The sequence below is a fragment of the Oreochromis aureus genome, linkage group 3 (genome assembly GCF_013358895.1).
Source record: "Oreochromis aureus strain Israel breed Guangdong linkage group 3, ZZ_aureus, whole genome shotgun sequence".
NCBI classification, from domain to species: Eukaryota; Metazoa; Chordata; class Actinopteri; order Cichliformes; family Cichlidae; genus Oreochromis; species Oreochromis aureus.
This window is the reverse complement of record NC_052944.1, coordinates 42,733,390-42,753,865: the sequence shown is the minus strand read 5'-3', so window position 1 is coordinate 42,753,865 and position 20,476 is coordinate 42,733,390. Positions and strand designations below refer to the sequence as shown.

Here is a 20,476-nt window from a genome sequence, read left to right as displayed (position 1 = left end):
AGTGATCGTTTGATATATGGACCTGCAGCAGAGTTTAGGCCCAGACACGGCTAGTGACGTCAGACTGAACAACCGGATATCTGTGGGAAGATGGAAGCAGACAGGTGTGGGTGTTTGAAATGTTGCAATGCTGGAAATGCAGGAGCAGCACTTGCAGGCTATTTGTTACCAAGAACTTCTATTCAACCAATAAAACTGTTTCCACTATGATCTGGCGACAAGCTAAAGTGATTTCCTCGTCTCTTTTTCAGTCTGTAGCTGAGCATCAGAGCTGTAATACATAGAGTGACCTTTAAGGTTTAAACATATTCAGTTTAAAGTTGCAGAGCTCTAATGTGCAGCTGTCAGGTTAGAAAGAAACAACAGTAGGCCTCTGGAGAAGCAGCAGTTTCCACTCTGTGTACTTGCAATGATCAGGCGTGACTGTGTTGCACTTATCTATAAATGTGATCTAACCACAGTGTGTGAGACATACATGTGATGAGTTTAAGACTGTTCAGATTATTAGAGTCAAATACATCTCATGTCAGGTATTTTACATTTACTCCATTAAGTTTAAGTTATGTAAGTGCAGTCATGACTGATCAATATCATGTGTATGGATGATAACCATAAAGAGAGTGATGTTTTGCTGAGTGTCAGAGTTCCATGTCTTTGCTATTTTGTTTTCCTGTTTCTCAAAGATATGATTTTCAGATACTGTGGACCTGCTTCAAATAAGTGTTAGGCTCATTTATATTCACTCAGTTTCTTTTATAACACACTGCACGCCATCCTGAAATGCAACAAGTTTGGAAATCCCCTAGCTGATGCAAAATATTATGTCATAGCATTTGTTAGTTAAAGTGCAAAATTGAGAAGAAATGTAACACATTTTGTTTTCTTTGAGTTTCATTACTGGTGGACAAAACACACAAAAAAGAATCCGCTGAAAATGGTCTGATACAAGGACTGGACTGAAAAAATTCCAAGTGTCAATATTCAACAAAAGATTTTGAAAGATCTTTAAAAGAAATACAAGAAAGTCTGTCTCCTGGGAAACAATAAAAACAATTAATGTAGACATGCAGGGTGGGAGTGCTGTAAAACTGGAATCCAATAAAACTTTCATTTGATTTTCAAATATGATCATTCAGCTGTAAACCTGAAAAGAGAAAATGTTCACACAGCCCTTTACTTAGACTGGTGTGCAAGAGCTTGTTACACATTCACGGCACATTTAATTATGTTGCACAATAGCATTTAATAACCGCAGTAACAGTCAAATTAAGATGAACAACAACTAAACTATTTCAACATTATAATGTTAATTTTGCTAAAACTGTTGGTTCTAGAACAAACCTCCTCCTACACATGACAGTCAAACAACTTTATTTATTAACTACTAGCAGAGAAAATATAAGATGGTAACAAGATAGCAATTTGCTGAAGACACCAAATTTTTTGGCCTGCATGAAAATGTGACTTATTATGGTGCAACCACACATTTTATCTTCTGATGATTAGCTTCTTTAGCAAAAGGCAGACTGCGAGAGGCGTTCAGGCGCAGTATTTATGTATAGGTCACATGAATGCTGCAGGCAGTCAGAGCAAAGTGCTAAACATAAAACTAAACACAAGTTAACATTTAGTGTTGTTCTGTTTTGATCATTTTTATGTTGCATCTAAACAAGGCAGTAGAAAATCCTCCTTAAATGTTTACTTATAGGCTTCTGTTTCTATACATTTTGTATACAGACTCTGTTCAGGCTCTAATTTGACTTAAAATTATAGAAATAAGTTCTAACCAAAAGAAACTGAATGATTTTGTTTTCATTCACTTTGATTTGTTCCCCCCAAGCACACATTTATTTATAAGTTGACATTTTTTAGAACACAACAAAAGGCTTTTTTGCCTCCTGGTGAACAAACTCTGTAACTACAACACTCTTTCTGACCTTTGACCTCATGTGTTGATGACTCTTCACCTCTGTCTCCTCTCACAGGGAGAAGATGATCTGCAGGATCCTGCTGTTCATCATCCTCACCTCATGTGTCTCTGGTTAGTTTACAGCTTCACTTTATGAACTCCAAATAAAGCTCAACAACAGATTTGTTCCAGTTCTCAGTGTGTCTGCTCCTCTCTTTCCCTCTCTGTCTCCTCAACAGGATCATTTGTAGTCAATGTGACACAGACCTGCTATCAGGCAGAGGAGAACCACAACATCACACTGGAGTGGACGTTCACCACCAAACCTGACAGATCCAACAAAACTCTTTTTACTTTTATCTAATGTGAACTGATAACTGATGATAAACTCTCCGTATTGTATCATGTATTTTGCTCTGTGTTATATTTGACTCTATTTCTACTTCCTGTTGCTTTGAATTTATGTATTTGTTACGTCCCCCTGAAGGGGTCTAGGAATGCGAGTGAGGGGATCGGTAACAAATGAGTCCGGAAACAGAATGAAAAGGAAAACAGACAGAGTTGTTCTATAATAATATAGTTTTATTACAAATGACGTTAACTTAAAGAGCTGGCAACGCCGTTTTACCAATAATACCAAAGAAACAAAGGAAACACTCGCAGCAACAAAAGAAAAAGCTTTCAAACAAATAAGGGAGGCACTTCCCACACTTCATATCTTACTTCTCACCACGGGGAGACACTTCCAGGGCCCACAAGCCCATCTACTCACTACTCACAAGGTCTGTCCAAAACCTAGCAGAAAAATGCGTCAAGCCACAGAGGGAAAAAACCACCTTGCTCAAAGCTCATCCCCAGCTTAAATAGTGTCAGAGGTGATTGCTGACTGGATTCAGGTGGCAAACGAGGCTAATCAAGAGCAGCTGTGTGCTGGGGAGAGAGGAGAGTGATAGAGACAGAGGGGGTAGGAGTGGGAAGAGAGGAGGAGGCGGAGAGAGAGGGCAAACACCCCACCTACACACTCCCACAGCCTCAGCCTGTGTCTGACTTGGCCAGCCGTGTGATGGTTGCATACAGTCCATACGTGGATTCTGGTCTGTATTCAATGCTGTATCTGCCACTCACAGATTTGTTATTAGTTGTGTCAATGAGGATCTCCCCTTCACTCTTACAAAAGAACTTCCTCTGTCCATGCACAGTATTGGAACATACCAATGAGATGTTTTCTCCCTCAGTTTGTGTGCGATAAAAACCATCCATTTTACCCAGATCTGTGAAATAGAAGAACCTTAATTAGTCTGAACCAAACCTGTAAGCTGTTTTATTATGATTACATAACACAGTTATCATTTCATATTAAAACAGAAAAAAACACATCCTTACCTGATCCTGTCAGAATCAAATTCTTTTGTTGTACAATACTTAATGAAGCCATGCAAAATTTTACCTTCATACTATGAACTTGATGGCCCTTGCTACAGGCCCTTGCTACAGGCCCTTGAAGTACACAGGTGTAAGTGGCAATGTTGTTTTTTTTTTGTTGTTGTTTTTTGTTTTCATTTGTCTTATTTTGTGTATTTTTCAGGAGTCTCAGCTAGAAGATGAGCCTGTTATTAAACCTTATATAAAAAGGTTACTCTAACTTTTTTTTTTAACATGATGAGACTTTTGGAAGATGATATTTTGAAAGTTTTCTCAAAGAGGACAAACATGTTTTTTCTGTTACTCTTTATTATAGAAATTAAATTAGTAGACTTTTGCTATTAAAATCATGACATAACCCATGACACTGATACTCAAAATCAGTTATAGAGAGGAAAATATTTAAACAAGAGACAGATTTTGCTGTGAGAGTTGGATTTAGCAGAACTGAAACTTGATTCAATAAATCATTACATGTTGCTGTAAGCTTTACACTGAGGTGCTACAAATTAAATTCAAGTTATTTGTGTACAATTTATGCTTTGTTACATGCACACCTACATGTCATAGCAGGTGGAAGTTGCTTCTATGAATTAATTAAACAGCTCGATCTAAACATGGTCTATATTGCTAAATAAGAGTTAGTGGGAGGTCTTCACATTTTTAATTTCAGTGACTTTTAGTAAAAACTCACCATTTGAAACTCTGACCTCAAAGTCTGAGTATGAATCAGGTGCAGAAGATTTTCCCCAGACCACACCTGTACATTCCTGAGTCAGACTTGATCATATGTGTGAAGGACACAGACACAAATCCTTTTCCTGGAGCTCCATCTTTATACTCCATGCTGAATCTCCCACTCTGAGCTGTGCTTCCATCTGTTTTAATGAGGATATCTTCTGATCGCTCACATTTTTCCTTACAGAAGAACTTTGTGCTTCCAGAAAAAGCTAAAGGGCATCTAAGTGTAGCATTTGCTCCTTCAACTGCAGAACAAATATTGTGTCTCGCTGTGATGACCCCAGCTGGAACTGTCAGATGAAATAATAATAATAATAAAAAAAAAATAAGATGGGCAACTGAAAAAAATATACTGTATGAAAATATGTGTATATGGTTTTATAAAGTTGGGGTTTTTTTTTTAAATTAAACACCAGGATTAAAGAGAAAATCAGATCATAAGTTCTCACCTGACAAGAAGTAGAAGAAGAGAAAATGGAGGATTTTCATTCTGACTTTGATCCTGATGCAGAAAAGTTGTTAAACTTCAACAACTATGTTGTTGTTGTCTGGTAAACAATACAATTTCCGTTTATAAGACACTGCAAACAAAACATGTATTCCATCCAAAGTCACATCTAAGATATTGAAACTATGTGATTTATGGCTGAACAAGGAATGAATAATTGATGAATAATTTAAGTCATGTCAGATCAGGAGTATTGTGTCTTGGAACATTGAGGGCTTAGCCCAGCCCTCTTCTGGATTTTCACTTGATGATGGTGTGATTAAAGTTATTTTTTGCACAGTAAAATGAATATAAAATGCGAGCACATTTCATGTACTCCCTAAAGGGTAAAGTCCCAGAATCACACTGAAATAAACAATCTTGTTTGTCTTTGTTTGTTACTTTTTAAATTTATTTTAAGCAGCACGAATAACAACTTAAAAAAAAATAACAATGAAATGGTCATTTCCAAGACTGCAAGTTAACAGTATTTGGTTCAGTTTTTAACCTTTAGCAGCCCTGGTCTCATAGCTTCTGCTTCTATTGTGACATAATGGCTCCTTTTAAACTGTGTGGTCTCTTGCTAGTCTTTTGCATGCTCTTTTTCTGTCCTGAGTATAAGAAGAAACCAATCAAGATGTGCCAATCAAACCCGTAAAATCAATAGTTTTTGATGCAATGAAATGCACACTACACATCAATATTTAATGCAGCTGCAGATGTGCACCAGTCATGTTGATGCCTATTCCTGCAGCATTCTGTGGATGTTCCACCTAGTGACATATGTCTTCACAGTCACATCCCCTTCTCTTTTATTAATTTTCACAGCCTTGGCTAGTCTCGAAGAGGTAAACCAGAGAGATACCCATTAGAATAAGCCAGATATTCTCCACTGAACCACCCAAGATGTTCTCTCAGTGGCAGGGGAACAATATGAGAAGGGGCTCACCAAGGCTTGAGACGGAGCAATACTGGAAGAACACATTGAAGAAGAATGCAACACATAACAACTCTGGTCAGTGGGTGGGTAGTGGATCTAAGAGCAGACCACAGCATCCTCCCTGAACAGTGTCAGACATCCTAGAAGGTGTCTCAAGCAAGAAGAGTTTGATAGCACCAGGGTCTTACATGATTCACACCTTCTGGTTTAAGAAGGTTCCTGCACTCCATGAGCATCAGGCAGCGTAAAGTGAACTGTCTGCTAATGGTTTAGTCAACCTTCACTTCCCCCGAAAATGGGGAAGTGAATGCTGATCAGTCTTGATCCTCAGCAAAGAAGGACCGGTACCATAAACTACAGACCAATAACCCGCCTCAGCACAATATAGCTTTTGTCATGCATATTGCTCAGTGAGCTGGACCTAGAAAGGAAATGACAAGGCTGACTATGGATGATGGATATGGATGGAAGCAAGCATCAACAATCATTTCTACATGGATGACATCAGGCTGTATGCCAGGAGTAAATGACACACATCTGTTCACTGATCCACACCATGAGGATCTACAACAATGACACTGTAATGTCATTCGGACTGGAGAAGCGTAGTTGGATGGTAATAAAGAGAGAACATAGTCAAAAGTGAGGGGATCGGACTACCAGAAGGTAACACTGCAGACAGTGAGGACAGCTAGAAGTACCTGGGAATCCCACGGGCAAACAGGAATGATGAGGCAACTGTGAGCTTGAGGGTCCACACACATATAAGTGTGAGACAGAATAATTCCTGAGTGGATTACTCATAATAGAAGTGAGATAAAGCGAACCCTAAATGTAAGTGGAGATATTTCTCCCTGCTGACATGCTGATGGATATCAGTATTACTGATCATGCTTCAGTAATAAACATAGTTATGTTTATGGTTTGATGCACATGTAGTAATCTGTTATGTTGTAAACTGTTTAGGTGTGTTTGGGAAAATAAAAACTATTTTATAGCATAAAGTAGTGCTGATTGCATTTTGCAAGTACCTGAAGTAACTAGGAACTATAACTAATTACTTTTTCAAAGTAATTTGGCCAGCACTGATGTTAGGTGGAAAGAGCATAGAAAAGAGTGATTGTTTGCTAGTTGTGTAAAGAACTCGGAGCAGAAAAGCAGTATATAAGAACCATTTACCGTAAATCACATTCAGTTCTCCTTCTTATTGAACTACAACACAGTTTAGACACAAAATACAGAACAAAAGTTAATCAGAAGTGTTAGAGTGAAAGCTCTGCACAGCAGTTTACTGTTTAAAGTCATGTGTGAATGTGTGTGCTATAACCACCCCTGTCATATGAATGAGCTTGTACCTAGCTCTAGAAATAAACTTAACGAGTCTATAACCAGCTAATCTGAATGCCAACGAGAAACCAAAAGTTTGGCTGCATCCTCTAATTGATTTGAGTGCACCAGTGCACCTCCTGCACTGGATTTCTTTTGGGATGTTTTGTTTCTTTTTTTTTTTTTTTTGTTTGGTTTGGGTTTTTTTTTCTGTGTTTCTTCACTACAAAAATGTCATGTTGTCTGATAAATTTCCCTTCCTTTAAGATACCCTTTTTTTTCATTTTCCACAGCAGCTACAGTTACTCTGTCCTTTGCACATACTGTATAGAATAATTGTGGAATTATGTTTTGGATTTTTAGTTGTTTGTTTGTTTGTTTTAAAGCACAAACACGTGTGCATCACATACTACATTAAAAACATATTTTAGATATACTGAAGCAAATTCTCTAAGTAACCACAATTTTTTTGTATTTTTGAATGTAAATACACTTATTTAAATGTGCTACAACATTTCTGTTAATAAATATAAATTAATTAATTCAAATGAAAGATATTTTTTTTAAACTCCATCTGTAAATATGCTTGATAACACTTTATTTAATTCTATTAAAAATAAACAAATTTATTGAAAGTCTCAGTGGGAGACATGTCACATGAATCGTTAATGTTGGCACAGCCATTTTAAGGGCAGAAATATGGGCAGAGTAAACTTATTTCACCAAGTATAATAATGCATAGACATCATGCCAAAAATAGTTTCTCTTTTTTTGTTTTGTTTTTTTCTCACAGAGCCCCAAAGCTCAACCGTGTGAATCACAGCAAACAAACGGTCACACTGTTTATATATTAGTACTTAACAAAGTGTAATTAACCACCAACCACACCAGACACTTTGTAACATACCAAATATATATAAATATATATAATTTTATTTTTTCAGATAGAGAAATCAATAAATGTAGAAATGAACACCACCTAATGCCAATTACAGGAATTTAAAGTGCTTTAATTAAATATACATATATATATATATATATATATATATATATATATATATATATATATATATATATATATATATAAATAAGGAAAAATACTGTTCCTGAACGTAGTCATGATGAACGACTTCCTTTGTCCAGAGAAAACCAATATTTTATGAAGGTGGTCACAGATTCAATAACTCTTGTAAAAAGTCACTATCAGGTTGCATTGCCACTGAACAGGAGTCAGCAAAATATGTGAAACAATCGAAAGATTTTTGAGCAACGTACTCAAAACCTAAAGAGCAGGGTTAAGAAAGATCCTTTATTTCAACAACAGTACACAGGCCTTATGAATGACATAATTTCCAAAGCATTTGCAGAAGTGCCTTTAGAAGAATTCGCACATAGTGATGGGAGATCAGGATTTACTCCACACTTTGATGTGTATCACCCTCAGAAGCTTAAGATTTATGTTGTGTTTGACTGTGGAGCATGATACATAGAATCCATGTATCATCAGGTTATGGTACCAGAAGATGTTGATTTGTTACGTTTCTTGTGCTCACCAAATGGTGACCTGTACCTTCAGAATGTGAATGCACATGTGCTTTGGTGCAGTGTTGCTAACTTTGCCTTGAGACAGTGTGCAGAAGATAAGGGCTTGTTTCATCAGTTGACTCTTCATAAAATATGTTATTGCTTTTAAATGTGGATGACTGTCTCATATCAGCAGCCAGTTAAATGGACGCAGTTATGCTGTATCAAGACCTTGTTTCCATTTGATCTAAAGGTGGGTTTAAACTGACAAAATGGATAAGTAATCAGCATGGATCTGGACCGTGAGTTGCTTCCTCTGGAAAGAGTGTTGTGGGTCTTGAAAAGGATGTACAAAAAGTTTTGATGATTCGATAACCTCATCACCTGTGGATGAATGGAGAAATTGTTTGGAGGCGTTTCATCAGTTGGAGCAGTCCCAAGTTGCCAGGTGTCTCAAACCATCAGACTTTGGTGATGTTATCATAGCATAATTACACCACTTTTCAGATGCCTGTGAAGATAGTTATGGTTCAGTGACCTACCTGCATTTGCAAAATGTACATTTGCAGGTGCATAGTGTGCATATCATGGGAACATCTAGGGTTGCTCCTTTGAAAGAGATGATGGTACTTCGCATGGGATTGACAGCCATTACTATGGCAAGTTGTATGGATTACATTTGGAAAACAGGAGGTGCATATGAAGTTTCAGGGGACCTGGCTCTCACGACTCTTATCTTCTAAAACCTGAACAGGAATGGTACTACTGCCAAGGCAGGGGAGCATGGCAGTTGGGACATACTGTCGACACCAGAAAACCTGCTCTCCCTCAGTCTTACGGGACACAAGGGAGTGAGATTCCACTCCATCCTCCAACCAACAAATTTCATGTGTTCAGATGTTGTATTAACAGTGTCAAAACTATCATTCCTAAATTTAAAAACCACATTTAAGATCTCATCATTCCCTTTGAATATCATTAAAACCCATCTTCTAAAGCAGACGACATGTTTTAGGTGAGGAGACTTGCGACTAAGGAGGATCATGTAAGGAGAACAGGAGCTGTCTGATAACTCTTATGTCAAAAATGTGTTCACGATAAAGGGTGGAACATTGGAGATGATGACTTTCTTTGTAGGATTTCCCAGTGAGAGAACAGTAGTTTAAGTGCTCTTAGTCACTACTCACTGACCTGATGCGCCTTATGCTGTTTACAAAGATGTACCAGCATGGTTCACAACCATGCTGGTAGAGGTTAGTTGACCCCCACTTTTAACAGAAACCCTTATACCAAACAGAAAACAGTTTGAAACTATTCATTCATTCATCCACCACAAACGCTCAGACAGAGAGTTTGTGCACATATTATTGGTCATCGTTGCTGCCATAAAACAGCTGGATGAAGAAAGTCAATCATCTGCCAGCTAAGTAAGAAGAGACAATAGCAGTATGTATTTGATCTTTGTTATATTTTCTACATTAAAAAAAATGGGCCATCCACAGAGTTAAAGTCAGTTCTAACATTTCAAACACAGTCTATGGTATTACTATATTAAAGTTGTTTGGTAAACACTTCTAGCTGCCCTGTCAGAGGACACGACCTATCTTTTCACTTGAATACCGAGAAAGCCCTGGCATGCCAGGGACTGGGACTTCCTGGAATCACTAAGAGGAGGGATGTACCACAGAGAAGGTACCTGGCTTTCTACGAGTTTTAAACCATACTGAAAACCTGTCCGTCTCTAGCTTCATGTCTGCCAGTTAAAAGAAGAAATAACAACAGTAAGTATTTTATTTTTAACTGTTTTTATGGCTTACTGCATGCATGTGTTGCTTTGCATTTTTAAGTAAACTGTAAATGGTCTGAGTGTTTTTTTTAAATAAAATATGTGGCCTAATTATCATTAGGTGTGATATTTTTATTTAATAATTGTACCAGAAAATGGGAATGTTCAGTCCAGACTGTTGGCTTTGTTTGATTTCAGAGAGATAGTCCTACTCCTTTTCTCTTTTGTTTTTACTGTTACTTTTTACAAAGCTGAGCAAGTGATGATGTCATTTCTGATTTCACTGTATTTTGAGAACTCAGAGGCACATTTTCCGAATTACACTTTATATTTTGCTGTCACCATGGAGAAAACTTGTGTTTCCCTTTGTCAGTCTCTGCATCCCTGATAAGAAACTTCTGCAGCAGAAAAGTGGCAAGAAAAACAAAACAAGATTTACTCCATTAGCAAATCGCAAGGTTATTATAACAACTGTACTGTCTGAAGAGTTTGTTTACAATACAAAACACCCACACGTTAGTGTGAAGGAACTGACTGGGGAGTTTGTACTCACATGAGATGTTCAGGTGCAGCACTGAGTGCTTTGGTGCTTTATGTGCGTCTAGGCATGTGGATTTGGCTGCATGTGTGTGTGTGTGTGTGTGTGTGTGTGTGTGTGTGTGTGTGTGTGTGTGTTTCTGTTTGAAAAGAAAAGCCTTCCAACACAGTTATTATGATAATAGGAACACATACAAAAAATAAATAAATCACTGTTTCCCTCTGGTGGACAAACACTGTAACTACAACATGTTTCTAAAAGACTTCAAGCCTACTTTGTTATTTTTGTAGTTTCTCATTATGTCTGTTCGTAGATGCTGTGATGAGTGAATGAAGTCAGACTGTAGATTTTTGTTCTTCTAGCTGTACTGACTGACCTTTGACCTCATGTGTTGATGACTCTTCACCTCTGTCTCCTCTCACAGGGAGAAGATGATCTGCAGGATCCTGCTGCTCATCATCCTCACCTCATGTGTCTCTGGTTAGTTTACAGCTTCACTTTATGAACTCCAAATAAAGCTCAACAACAGATTTGTTCCAGTTCTCAGTGTGTCTGCTCCTCTCTTTCCCTCTCTGTCTCCTCAACAGGATCATTTGTAGTCAATGTGACACAGACCTCCTATCAGGCAGAGGAGAACCACAACATCACACTGGAGTGGACCTTCACCACCAAACCTGACAGATCCACCAAAACCCTCAACATCTTTTGTGAACTCTTTATCAGTAATAACATCTCAGTCCTGTTTCATGTTCATGAAGGTGTTGAGGTGTCAGAGTCTCAGGATGCAAAGTTTTCAGGACGAGTCCAGAGTGACAAAGACGCCCTCAGAGAAGGACGAATCAGACTTCAACTGTCCAGACTCAGGACTGATGACTCGGGTCTGTACCTGTGTGAGGTCAACACTGATTATGGCTTCAGTATTGGAAGATGTCGACTCAACGTCACTGGTGAGTTATAGAATCCAGATTTTTTTTGAGGTATTATTATCACTGTGAGACTGACTAAATTTCATGGAGTTCAGATCCAGAGAAGGCCATTATTTTTCTGATTATCATTTTCTTTTTGTGTTACAGAATGTTACAAAAGCATTTGCTCTACAAACAGTTTGCTTACAAAGTTGATTCACTGTTGTTCTTCTTTTTTGGTCATGGTTCAAAATTAGTTCCAAAGTTAGAGTGTTGTGGTCCCTCTGTGTTTCTCTTTTCTCAAGGTTTTGTTTAGTCTACCTTCTGCAGCCTTTCACAGTTTATGACTGAAAGTTGTGTTGTATAGCCTGTTACACTGTAGCAAAAGAGAGTTTGTGCTCAAAAACTGTTTTATATTTGTTAGTAGTTTAAAAAAACATTCTTGATCAAAAGAATAATGTAAAGTTCAGTTTGAGTTTTGGTCATTTTGCAGGAGCCAAAAATTCAAAGGAGAAGTACTGGGAGAAAGTTAAAAATGCTTTAGCAGGTGGACAGATTGCAGGTATAATACTTGCTGGATTGATGGTCCTATTAGGTGAAATAGTTGACCCTAAATTCTTCATTAACAAAGGGTGAGTTAGTGTTTCCTGTCATTTTTAAAAACAAACTACATTTTTAAAAACCCTTTTTTTCTTATTTATGTCATTGCTTTATGTTTATTTTTTTTCTTTTACTTTACTTTTGCTTACTCTACAGAGTAAGAGAAGAGACCACATCAGATGCAGATGAAACAACAGTTCCTCTTCAATTATTGGTGTGAAGTATTTTCTTACACTTTACTGATTCCACTGAATAAAACTTGCCGATACTTAAAATTCACTGAAGGAGATCTCCCTCACAATTAGATAACTTCTTCATGTTACTTGTCAAGGAAAATCATCTTATTTTTATTAAAATGATAGCTTGGTAAAATCAACCAGACCAGTGCACCAATTATCATTCGAATTCTTCAATCTGATCTTTAAAAGATTTATAAAAATGTTAAAATAATTTGGGCTAACAGATATACAAACAAACCATGCTACACACCATGTTTAGTGACTGCGAATGTGTTTAAGGTTTTGAAAAAAAGATTATATGAGTTTGGCAAAGTGTGTCGAAGTACCTGAACAGTGTTTAAAAGTTTGGCCAAAAGAGTGCTTGAATCAAAAAAAGTTAAAGCCACTGAGAATTTGATTTAAAAAACTGGAGTTTAGTTTTTTAGCAATTCAGAAAAACTCTAACATCAAGTCTTTCAAAGACTGTCTAGACTACTAAACTAAATCCAGCTATATTCCACGTGAACAGATCTAGAGGAGAGCTGCTGAAACAGGTGTGACTGGTAAGATAAGTTCTGCGAAGCTACGCAGGTCCCCAGTATTTATCATGTAAAGACCGACAGATTCTGGGAAATACTTCAAATAATCAGTGAGTTAGGTTAACAATAAATACTTTCTGTCTTTAATTGTAAACAGTACTTCTCTGTCTGTGTGTCTGTACTGAAATATTTATAATACGGTTTTGGATCAGGCTGCATTGAGTCTGTGACTTTTCTCTATTGAAAACAGGCAGACGATGGCTCAGAGGGCTGTGAAGTTACACATCTAGAAGCATAAGGCCTGCTGGTGGTGTGTAGAGCTTCTACTTACCTTCTATACTGTTTTGTTACTAATTTATTAATAGTTTTTACATTGTTTGCTGTTGTTTATCAGTGAACACAGATTTCAGAGGAGCAAAGAGATGGATGTTGCTTAATTGGCTTACAGTTGTCATACAATTGTCATTTATATAGTGGTCTTGAATTCGTTAGACATTTTACATGATGATATCAGTGTGGGACTGCTGTGTCACCTAAAAAACTCATTTCATTCATCCTCCAAACAATGTTCATTTACACAAATGTTTCAGAGAAACTGATTTCTCTATCAAGGATGAACTAGTATGTTTCCATAGGTTCCCTTTGTATAAATGTTTAAATGAAGTGTTTGTCATTTTTTGTTCCTTAGGTACAATAAATGATATTAAAGGCAGGTGCTTAACATTAGAAGAAGACAGGAAATGTGTCTTCCCATGGTTTCTCCAAAGGTTGCTAATCTGTCATCTCCTCTATGCAGAAGCCTAGATGTTCTGCAGCAAGAGTGTTTGTGTGTGAGAGAAAGCGATGGAGGAGAATCTGGATTTACTAATGGATCTACTTCCCTGAAGGCTCTTTGTAAATAGAGGCAGTGAATCATCCCCTACTTGTAAAGTCTGTAAATATTTATATACTTCTGTGTGCACTGTAAATAAACTCTCTAAACCTGCTTTACTGAGTCCAGCCTGCCTTTTGACCATGACAGATTTTGATCTCATAGGAAAAGAATACGGTCAATGTTTTTACTTTGCTGTTTCCACTGTTGCTCAGTTGTCATCTTAGTTAATTATTATTCTACAACTCCTTTCTGAAGGACTTTTCATTTTAATTTGCTCAATTTATTTGCAGGTAAATGTATAAACTCTGCTTTCTCCTCTCACATACATTTAAACAAGCACTCCTACTGTCATGACTACTTTAACTTCCGTGTAAATTATATGTAAAAAAAAAACAAAAAAAAAAAACCTTGTCACTCATACTTCTTTGCAAAAAAGACTTCTGTAAATTCTACCTAAGAAATCTTGCATTAGTCAATTATTTTATTTTGTTATAATAAATTTCATTTAGATATAAACATGTATCCTTCATTCTGTTAGCACTTTAGCTGGGTATGGAAACAGGGTCATTACTCATTTGGTGTCCAGGTGCCAGAATAAATGAACCTATGTTTCTGTCCACACTCTTTATCCTATGTATTAAAAACAAAAAATGTCATGGTCAGTGCTGTGTTGCAGGCAGGGTGTAGGACCCAAACACAGAACACTCAGAAGAATAAACTCAAAACGTAGCTTTAATGCTCAACAAACTTTTCATAATAAAGCAAAATTCACAAAAGCAAAACAAAAACTAAACCATGCCCACACAGGGAGAACAACAGCACAGTGAGAGTACTGCAGGACATATAGCAAGGAAAACACAGGCTTTATATGCACAGTGGAGTAATCAGGGAATGGGAGACAGGAGGGGAACACAGCTGGGATTAATTAGACATAACAAGACAAAGGAAGCAAATCTAGATACATTGACATGAGACAAGAGACCATCAAAGTTAAACAGGAAGTATAACACAGAGACCTGACTGACCGGGGAGACAGAGGGAACAAGGAGACAAGACATGCCATGACGAGGAACATGAGAATAAGAAAAATAACAGACAGATGAGTCAGTGTAAAAAATTGATCAGTCGTCTTATTGTTTCATGTGATACAACATACATCATCTTTATTGCACAAGGGCATAACCATTGGTTTCCTTGCTTCTGTCCATTTTCAGTCATTTCACTTTGTACAAATCAAGCCAACTCTTACAAGTTTATTTTTTATTATGTCAGAGATCACGGGGTCTGCAGCCTTAGCAGAGACACTCAGACCTTTAAAACAAAATAACTGATGAGACTCTGACACTTAAATATAACTGTACACAGTTTTGTCTGCTGATAAGAACCAGTTTCACTGGTGTGTCTATAAGTTATTCTGAGTTTTGGACATTTACCTCAAAATAAAAGTGAAAGAAAAAATGAACCATAAACAAACAAAGACATGAATGAATCCTGTGTGCACATGATGTTATTGTGTTTTAAAACAGAAGCCAAACACAGCCGTCTGCCAGAGTTGACGTGTTAAACACGATAAAAAGCTACCAACGGAAAGAAGAACAGACAACAGCAGTGTGTATTCCTACATTCCTAAATTTACTTGTTTTGTGTGTAGTGTTTATTTGTAAAGCTGAGTGTGACTGGGACTAATGATTAAACAGTCTGTATATTGTGTGAGTTATGAGTCTTAACAGACATGCTGAACAGTGAGCTGGAGCTATTTTTTCATTAGAAATATTCAGGCTGTTGTTTGCTCGATCATTAAATCAATCAGACAGTGACAAAGCTCGCAGCTATCTCTCTCCAGCAAACAGGTAAGTAGACTTTAACCATCCTTTATGACTGTTTGTGTTGCTGTCCTGCAAAAGATGGAATTACAGAAATTACAAGCTGACAACTTGTACGTATTGCAAGGAGTCTTTAAAAGCTGAGCGCCACTCAGCCAATAAAATCACTCTACCTGTAACTTCATGACTGCAGAATGTTGGAGAAAAGACGAGGAAACAACTGTATCTTTTACTCTGTTTTTTATGGACTCCTGGGTTCTACCTCTTTACTGTTTTTGTCAGGTTACAAGACTTTACAGCTAACTAAAATTTTCTTTACATGATGATGTCATTTTTGATATCATTGTTATGTGAGAACTCAGAGGGACATCTTATGAGTTACATTTTATATTTATTATTTATTTGCTGTCAGCTTGGAGAAACCTTGTGTTTCTTTCATCAGTCTCTGGCGTCGGGGGGTTCCCCAGGAGCATCTTCCTTGGGGGGCTCAACCCGGGGTAGCGGTCATGGCCAATTAGGGGCTCTGTTGGCTCTTAGGTGACGGTTTCCTCGTGGCTGCGTGCAGTGGGGCTAGGGGAGGGTCTGTGCTGACGGACGTGGGTTACTGACCTGGTAGCCTGGCTGCCCCTGGGTGGGTCCGGGACGGGCGTGAGGTTCTGGGTGCGCTCCGTCTCTGGGCTGGGCATCAGGGGCTTGGGTCCTGGTTGGTGTGTTGCCGGGGTTGTGGGCGGGTGGGTGTATGGGGGCCCAGTCCTGGCACAGGGTGCTGCCAGTGCATCGAGCCACCTGGGGGGCTCTTCAACTGGTGGGGGAGGTTGTCACATCTGGCAGGAGCTTTCCTCTCTTCAGGAACTCTCTCTGCAGGAGGGGGAGATACAGGAGAGGTGGAGGAAGATCTCAGCCTGGGCGTCTATTGTCTTGTGTAGTCTGGAAGATGAGTGGATGATGGGGTGGGTGCAGTTTTCTCTGTGGTGGGGTCGGGTGGACTGTCCCGGGCTCTGTGGGGCCGGGCGGCGCTGCTGCACTGGGCCCCGGTCCAGATTGGCCTGGGTCCCCTTTCCCTGGCGGGTTGCAGAGTATGGGGGTGCCTACCGGGGTCAGCGGGGGAGCTGGCCCCAGGGAGGGGTCACTTGCCCCTCCCTTCCTTCCCTCCCCATCTCCAGCTGCCTCCCTCTTCCCGCTCCACCACAATCACTCACACATGCAGGGCCTTGGGGTAGGGGTGTGTCACCAGGGTGCAGAGGAGGGGAGGATTCAGTCTTTTTCAAAATAAAACACTGTTCAGAGTCTGATAATAAATAAAATAGAAATAAAGTAAGTTATTTATTTTTTCTGTGTGGTATTGGAGACCACTGTCTTAGATGATGATCAGAAATAACTCAGTGGTTCCAGAGGCTTCAGCTTGGCTCGCTCTTCCAGCTGTTACGAGTTGTGGTTCAGTCCAGAGGAAGCTCTGTGTGTCTCAGTTTGACAGAGACTATGCAGACTTCCAGCTCCAGGTTCAGAGTGTGTTCCAGTGTCTTTGGTCTCTGCTGGACATCTGGTTCAGCCGGTCTGTCTCTGTGAGTTCACACAATCAGAACTGAAACAATGTGTCTGGATTCAGACGCAGAGATGGCTGGAGCTGTTGGCCATGTTTGAGTCAGGTCCGCTGGCTCGCTTGGACCTGAGGCAGTACTACCTGCTGCTGCAAATTCCAAGATGGCGCCGCGTATGGATGCCCTGGTACTTCAGTGCGTTACTTCTGTTTTGTTTTTGTGCATAACTTGTGTGTCTGGGTACTCCTCTGGATATTCTTACACCAGAGAAGAGCTTCTTAACTACAGGACTACAACACCTGTGGATTTACTTCCAATATTTGTCGCATCTGCGGCAGATTTACTACAGACTTTGATCAGGCAAGTGAGACGCCAAAGGAGAGGAAAGCGAGCCGGCGCACTCGTGCGTCTGAGGAGACACGGACTGCGAACTGCTCTTCCTGGGATCTTCCTTTCCAACGTAAGCTCACTCTGGAATAAGATGGACGAGCTTGCCCTGATGAGAAGCATGAACAGAGACTTTGCCTCCTCCCAGTAGCGGTTTTAGATACGGGCGACACGGGCGGTTGCCCGGGGCGGCATCACGGGCATCGGCAAAAAAAAAAAAATTGCTCGTATTCATGCTACCCCGACATCATGCCAGCGCATATTGGGAATGGCATACGCACCGATCGGTTGTCTATCGCCCATTTGCTGGGAGTAAGGGCGCCCTCCGTTTGCGAGGTGTGCCTGCTTGCGGCGCAGAGAGGAGAGGGCAGGGCGGCGGGGGATTCTCTGGCTGGCTGGAGCAGCATCTAATAACCAACTCACAAAATAAAACAAATTAAAAACAAACCAACAACACGAATGACATTATGATACAGTTATAATTTGCACCGATGTTTTTTCAAAATTCTATACGCTAAAAGTGAGCGCAAGAGCCCTCTGTGCGCCTGCTCGCTGCTGAAGTCAAAGTAAACTTTATTGTCATCTCCGCTACATACAGTCCAGTATATAGAGAGACGAGACGACGAGGCTCCAGTTACAGCAGTGCAAGTAAACAAACAATAAATATTTAAGAGTAAAAAAATAAATACATACTTTAGGACTTGGGGTAAAAGGATCAATAACAATTTAAAATGTATATTTTATATTTTTTTTATTTAAAGTCTCACACACAACCCGTTTTTAAAGTTTTAAAAAAAAGAGAAAAGAAGAGGAGGAGTGTAGCGACTTCCACAGTCGCTGGAAGCCGGGGACTGAGCCTGCCTATTTGCCTGACGCGCTGTCAACTTTACGCAATCAGTGGTGGTCCTAGCCTGTTTGGCGCCCTGGGCGAACACCCCACCCCCCCACCCACAGACACACACACAGACACACACACAGACAAAACATATTACGGATTGTACATTAACATAAAACTGTTGTAGACACACACATATGAAGAGACAGAGAGTATGCATTGTATGCAAACGGCTACCAAACAGCCATCATAATTTATCATACAATGAGAACAGGACAAATCAACAATTGACACTGACTAATTAATATTAAAATCTGTAACATAATATATTGTTTGGAGTTTAGTCTGTTACTGTTGCTATTTTTACCATTTCTTCTTGGAGCAACTGTAACGCACATAATTTCCTTAGGGATTAATAAAATATTGTGATTCTGATCGTTTCAGGATGACCTGCCATTATCCAATGACACATCTGCTTACCTGTATCTTTTGCTTGTTTCTTCTCCTCTTCTTTTCTCTTTTTTCTAAACTGAGCACCTGATGGCTTTGAACTTTTCTTGTCCATCTTCCATTGGTTTTAATTTTGCACGCCAGTATGAACACCCATCCCTCAACCTGAGGATCACCACGACATAATCTAACACACCTACACCTTAGTTCACAGATTCACTTTGTCTAGGGTGCATTTCTGAGATTTCACACAACCCAGGATTCAAAGAGGGAGTGTTCGCCCAGGGCGCCAAACAGGCTAGGACCGCCACTGCCTCCTCCTGTGTCTTATGTTTTACGGAGTCGTGGCTCTGTGAGGACATCCCGGACTGCGTGCTCAAGTTGGAGGGTTTTCATCTGCTGCGCGCGGACTGGCAGGCCTCTCTCTTTGGTAAGACCACAGGTGGAGGCGTCTGCTTCTACATTAATAGTGGCTGGTGCACAGATGTAACAGTGATTGCTCAGCACTGCTCTTCCTCTCTGGAATACCTTTTTATTCACTGCAAACCGTTTTATTCTCCGCGGGAGTTTGCTTCATTCATCTTGGCCGCTGTTTACATCCTGCCAGATGCAGATGTGCAGGCAGCTCAGTGCGCACTTGCGGAGCAGATACTGCACATGGAGCGGAAATTCCTGGACTCTCTCATTATTGCTCTTGGGGACTTTAACAAAGCCAATCTGAGCCAAGAGCTTTCCAAATACAAGCAGTATATTAAATGCTCAACCAGAGAGGAGAGGACATTGGACCACTGTTACAGCACGATCAGCGGGGCCTATCGTGCGGTGCCCCGCGCTTCACTCGGACTTTCTGACCACGTCATGATACACCTGATCCCCGAGTACAGACAGAGGCTGAAGCTCTCCAAACCTGTCGTGAGGACTAAAAAACTGTGGAGCAACGAGGCTGTGGAGGAGCTTTGCACGTGTTTGGAGTCTACAGACTGGGACACAATGAAGGCTGCTTCTAACAGCTTGGATGAGTTTACGGACACTGTCACCTCCTATATCCACTTCTGTGAGGACAGCTTTGTGCCATCACGCACCAGGGTGAGTTATAACAATGACAAACCCTGGTTTACTCCTAAACTCAAAAAGCTGTGGCTGGAAAAGAGAAAGGCATTCAGAAGCAGAGACAGGGACTGCTACAGAGAGGCCAAGTACAGGTTCACTAAAGAAGTGGACATTGCTAAACATCAGCACTCTGAGAAGATGCAGCAGCAGATCTCAGAGAATGACTCGGCCTCTGTGTGGAAAAGTTTTAGGAATATCACCAACTACAAGCCTAAAACCGCCCACTCCACTGATGACTTGCTCTTGGCCAACACTCTTAACGACTTTTACTGCCGCTTTGACGAGCCATCAAGCAGCCTTCACACCTCCAACGGCCCCAACAATAGGGCTTTGGAGTTGACGTCACTGGAGGTGGGCCACGCCCCCTTTCCGCCATGACAGTAGGCTAGACACAGGATACAGCTTCAGCTATGGTTCGTACGTGTTGTGTTATCAGTTGCAACGTTTGATCACACGATCGTGAAGGCAAGAAGCTGGATAATGGGCTCTCTTTTCATCGTTTTTCAACCTGGAGGCAATGTGAG

The 20,476-nt window shown here is 39.9% G+C and overlaps 1 protein-coding gene across 1 annotated transcript in view; it reads left to right on the top strand.

Moving 5' to 3' along the window:
- Positions 1-14,204, top strand: part of LOC116333427 — a 493,334-nt gene extending 479,130 nt beyond the window's left edge. Inside the window, exons 2-7 of the mRNA XM_039608624.1 lie at positions 1,986-2,041; positions 11,261-11,620; positions 12,072-12,210; positions 12,335-12,392; positions 13,186-13,245; positions 13,732-14,204. Coding sequence (XP_039464558.1) covers positions 1,993-2,041; positions 11,261-11,620; positions 12,072-12,210; positions 12,335-12,392; positions 13,186-13,233 — 654 coding nt within the window. The 5' untranslated portion in view covers positions 1,986-1,992 and the 3' untranslated portion in view covers positions 13,234-13,245; positions 13,732-14,204. The remainder of the gene's footprint in view (positions 1-1,985; positions 2,042-11,260; positions 11,621-12,071; positions 12,211-12,334; positions 12,393-13,185; positions 13,246-13,731) is intronic.
- The last annotated feature ends 6,272 nt before the right edge of the window (positions 14,205-20,476 follow it).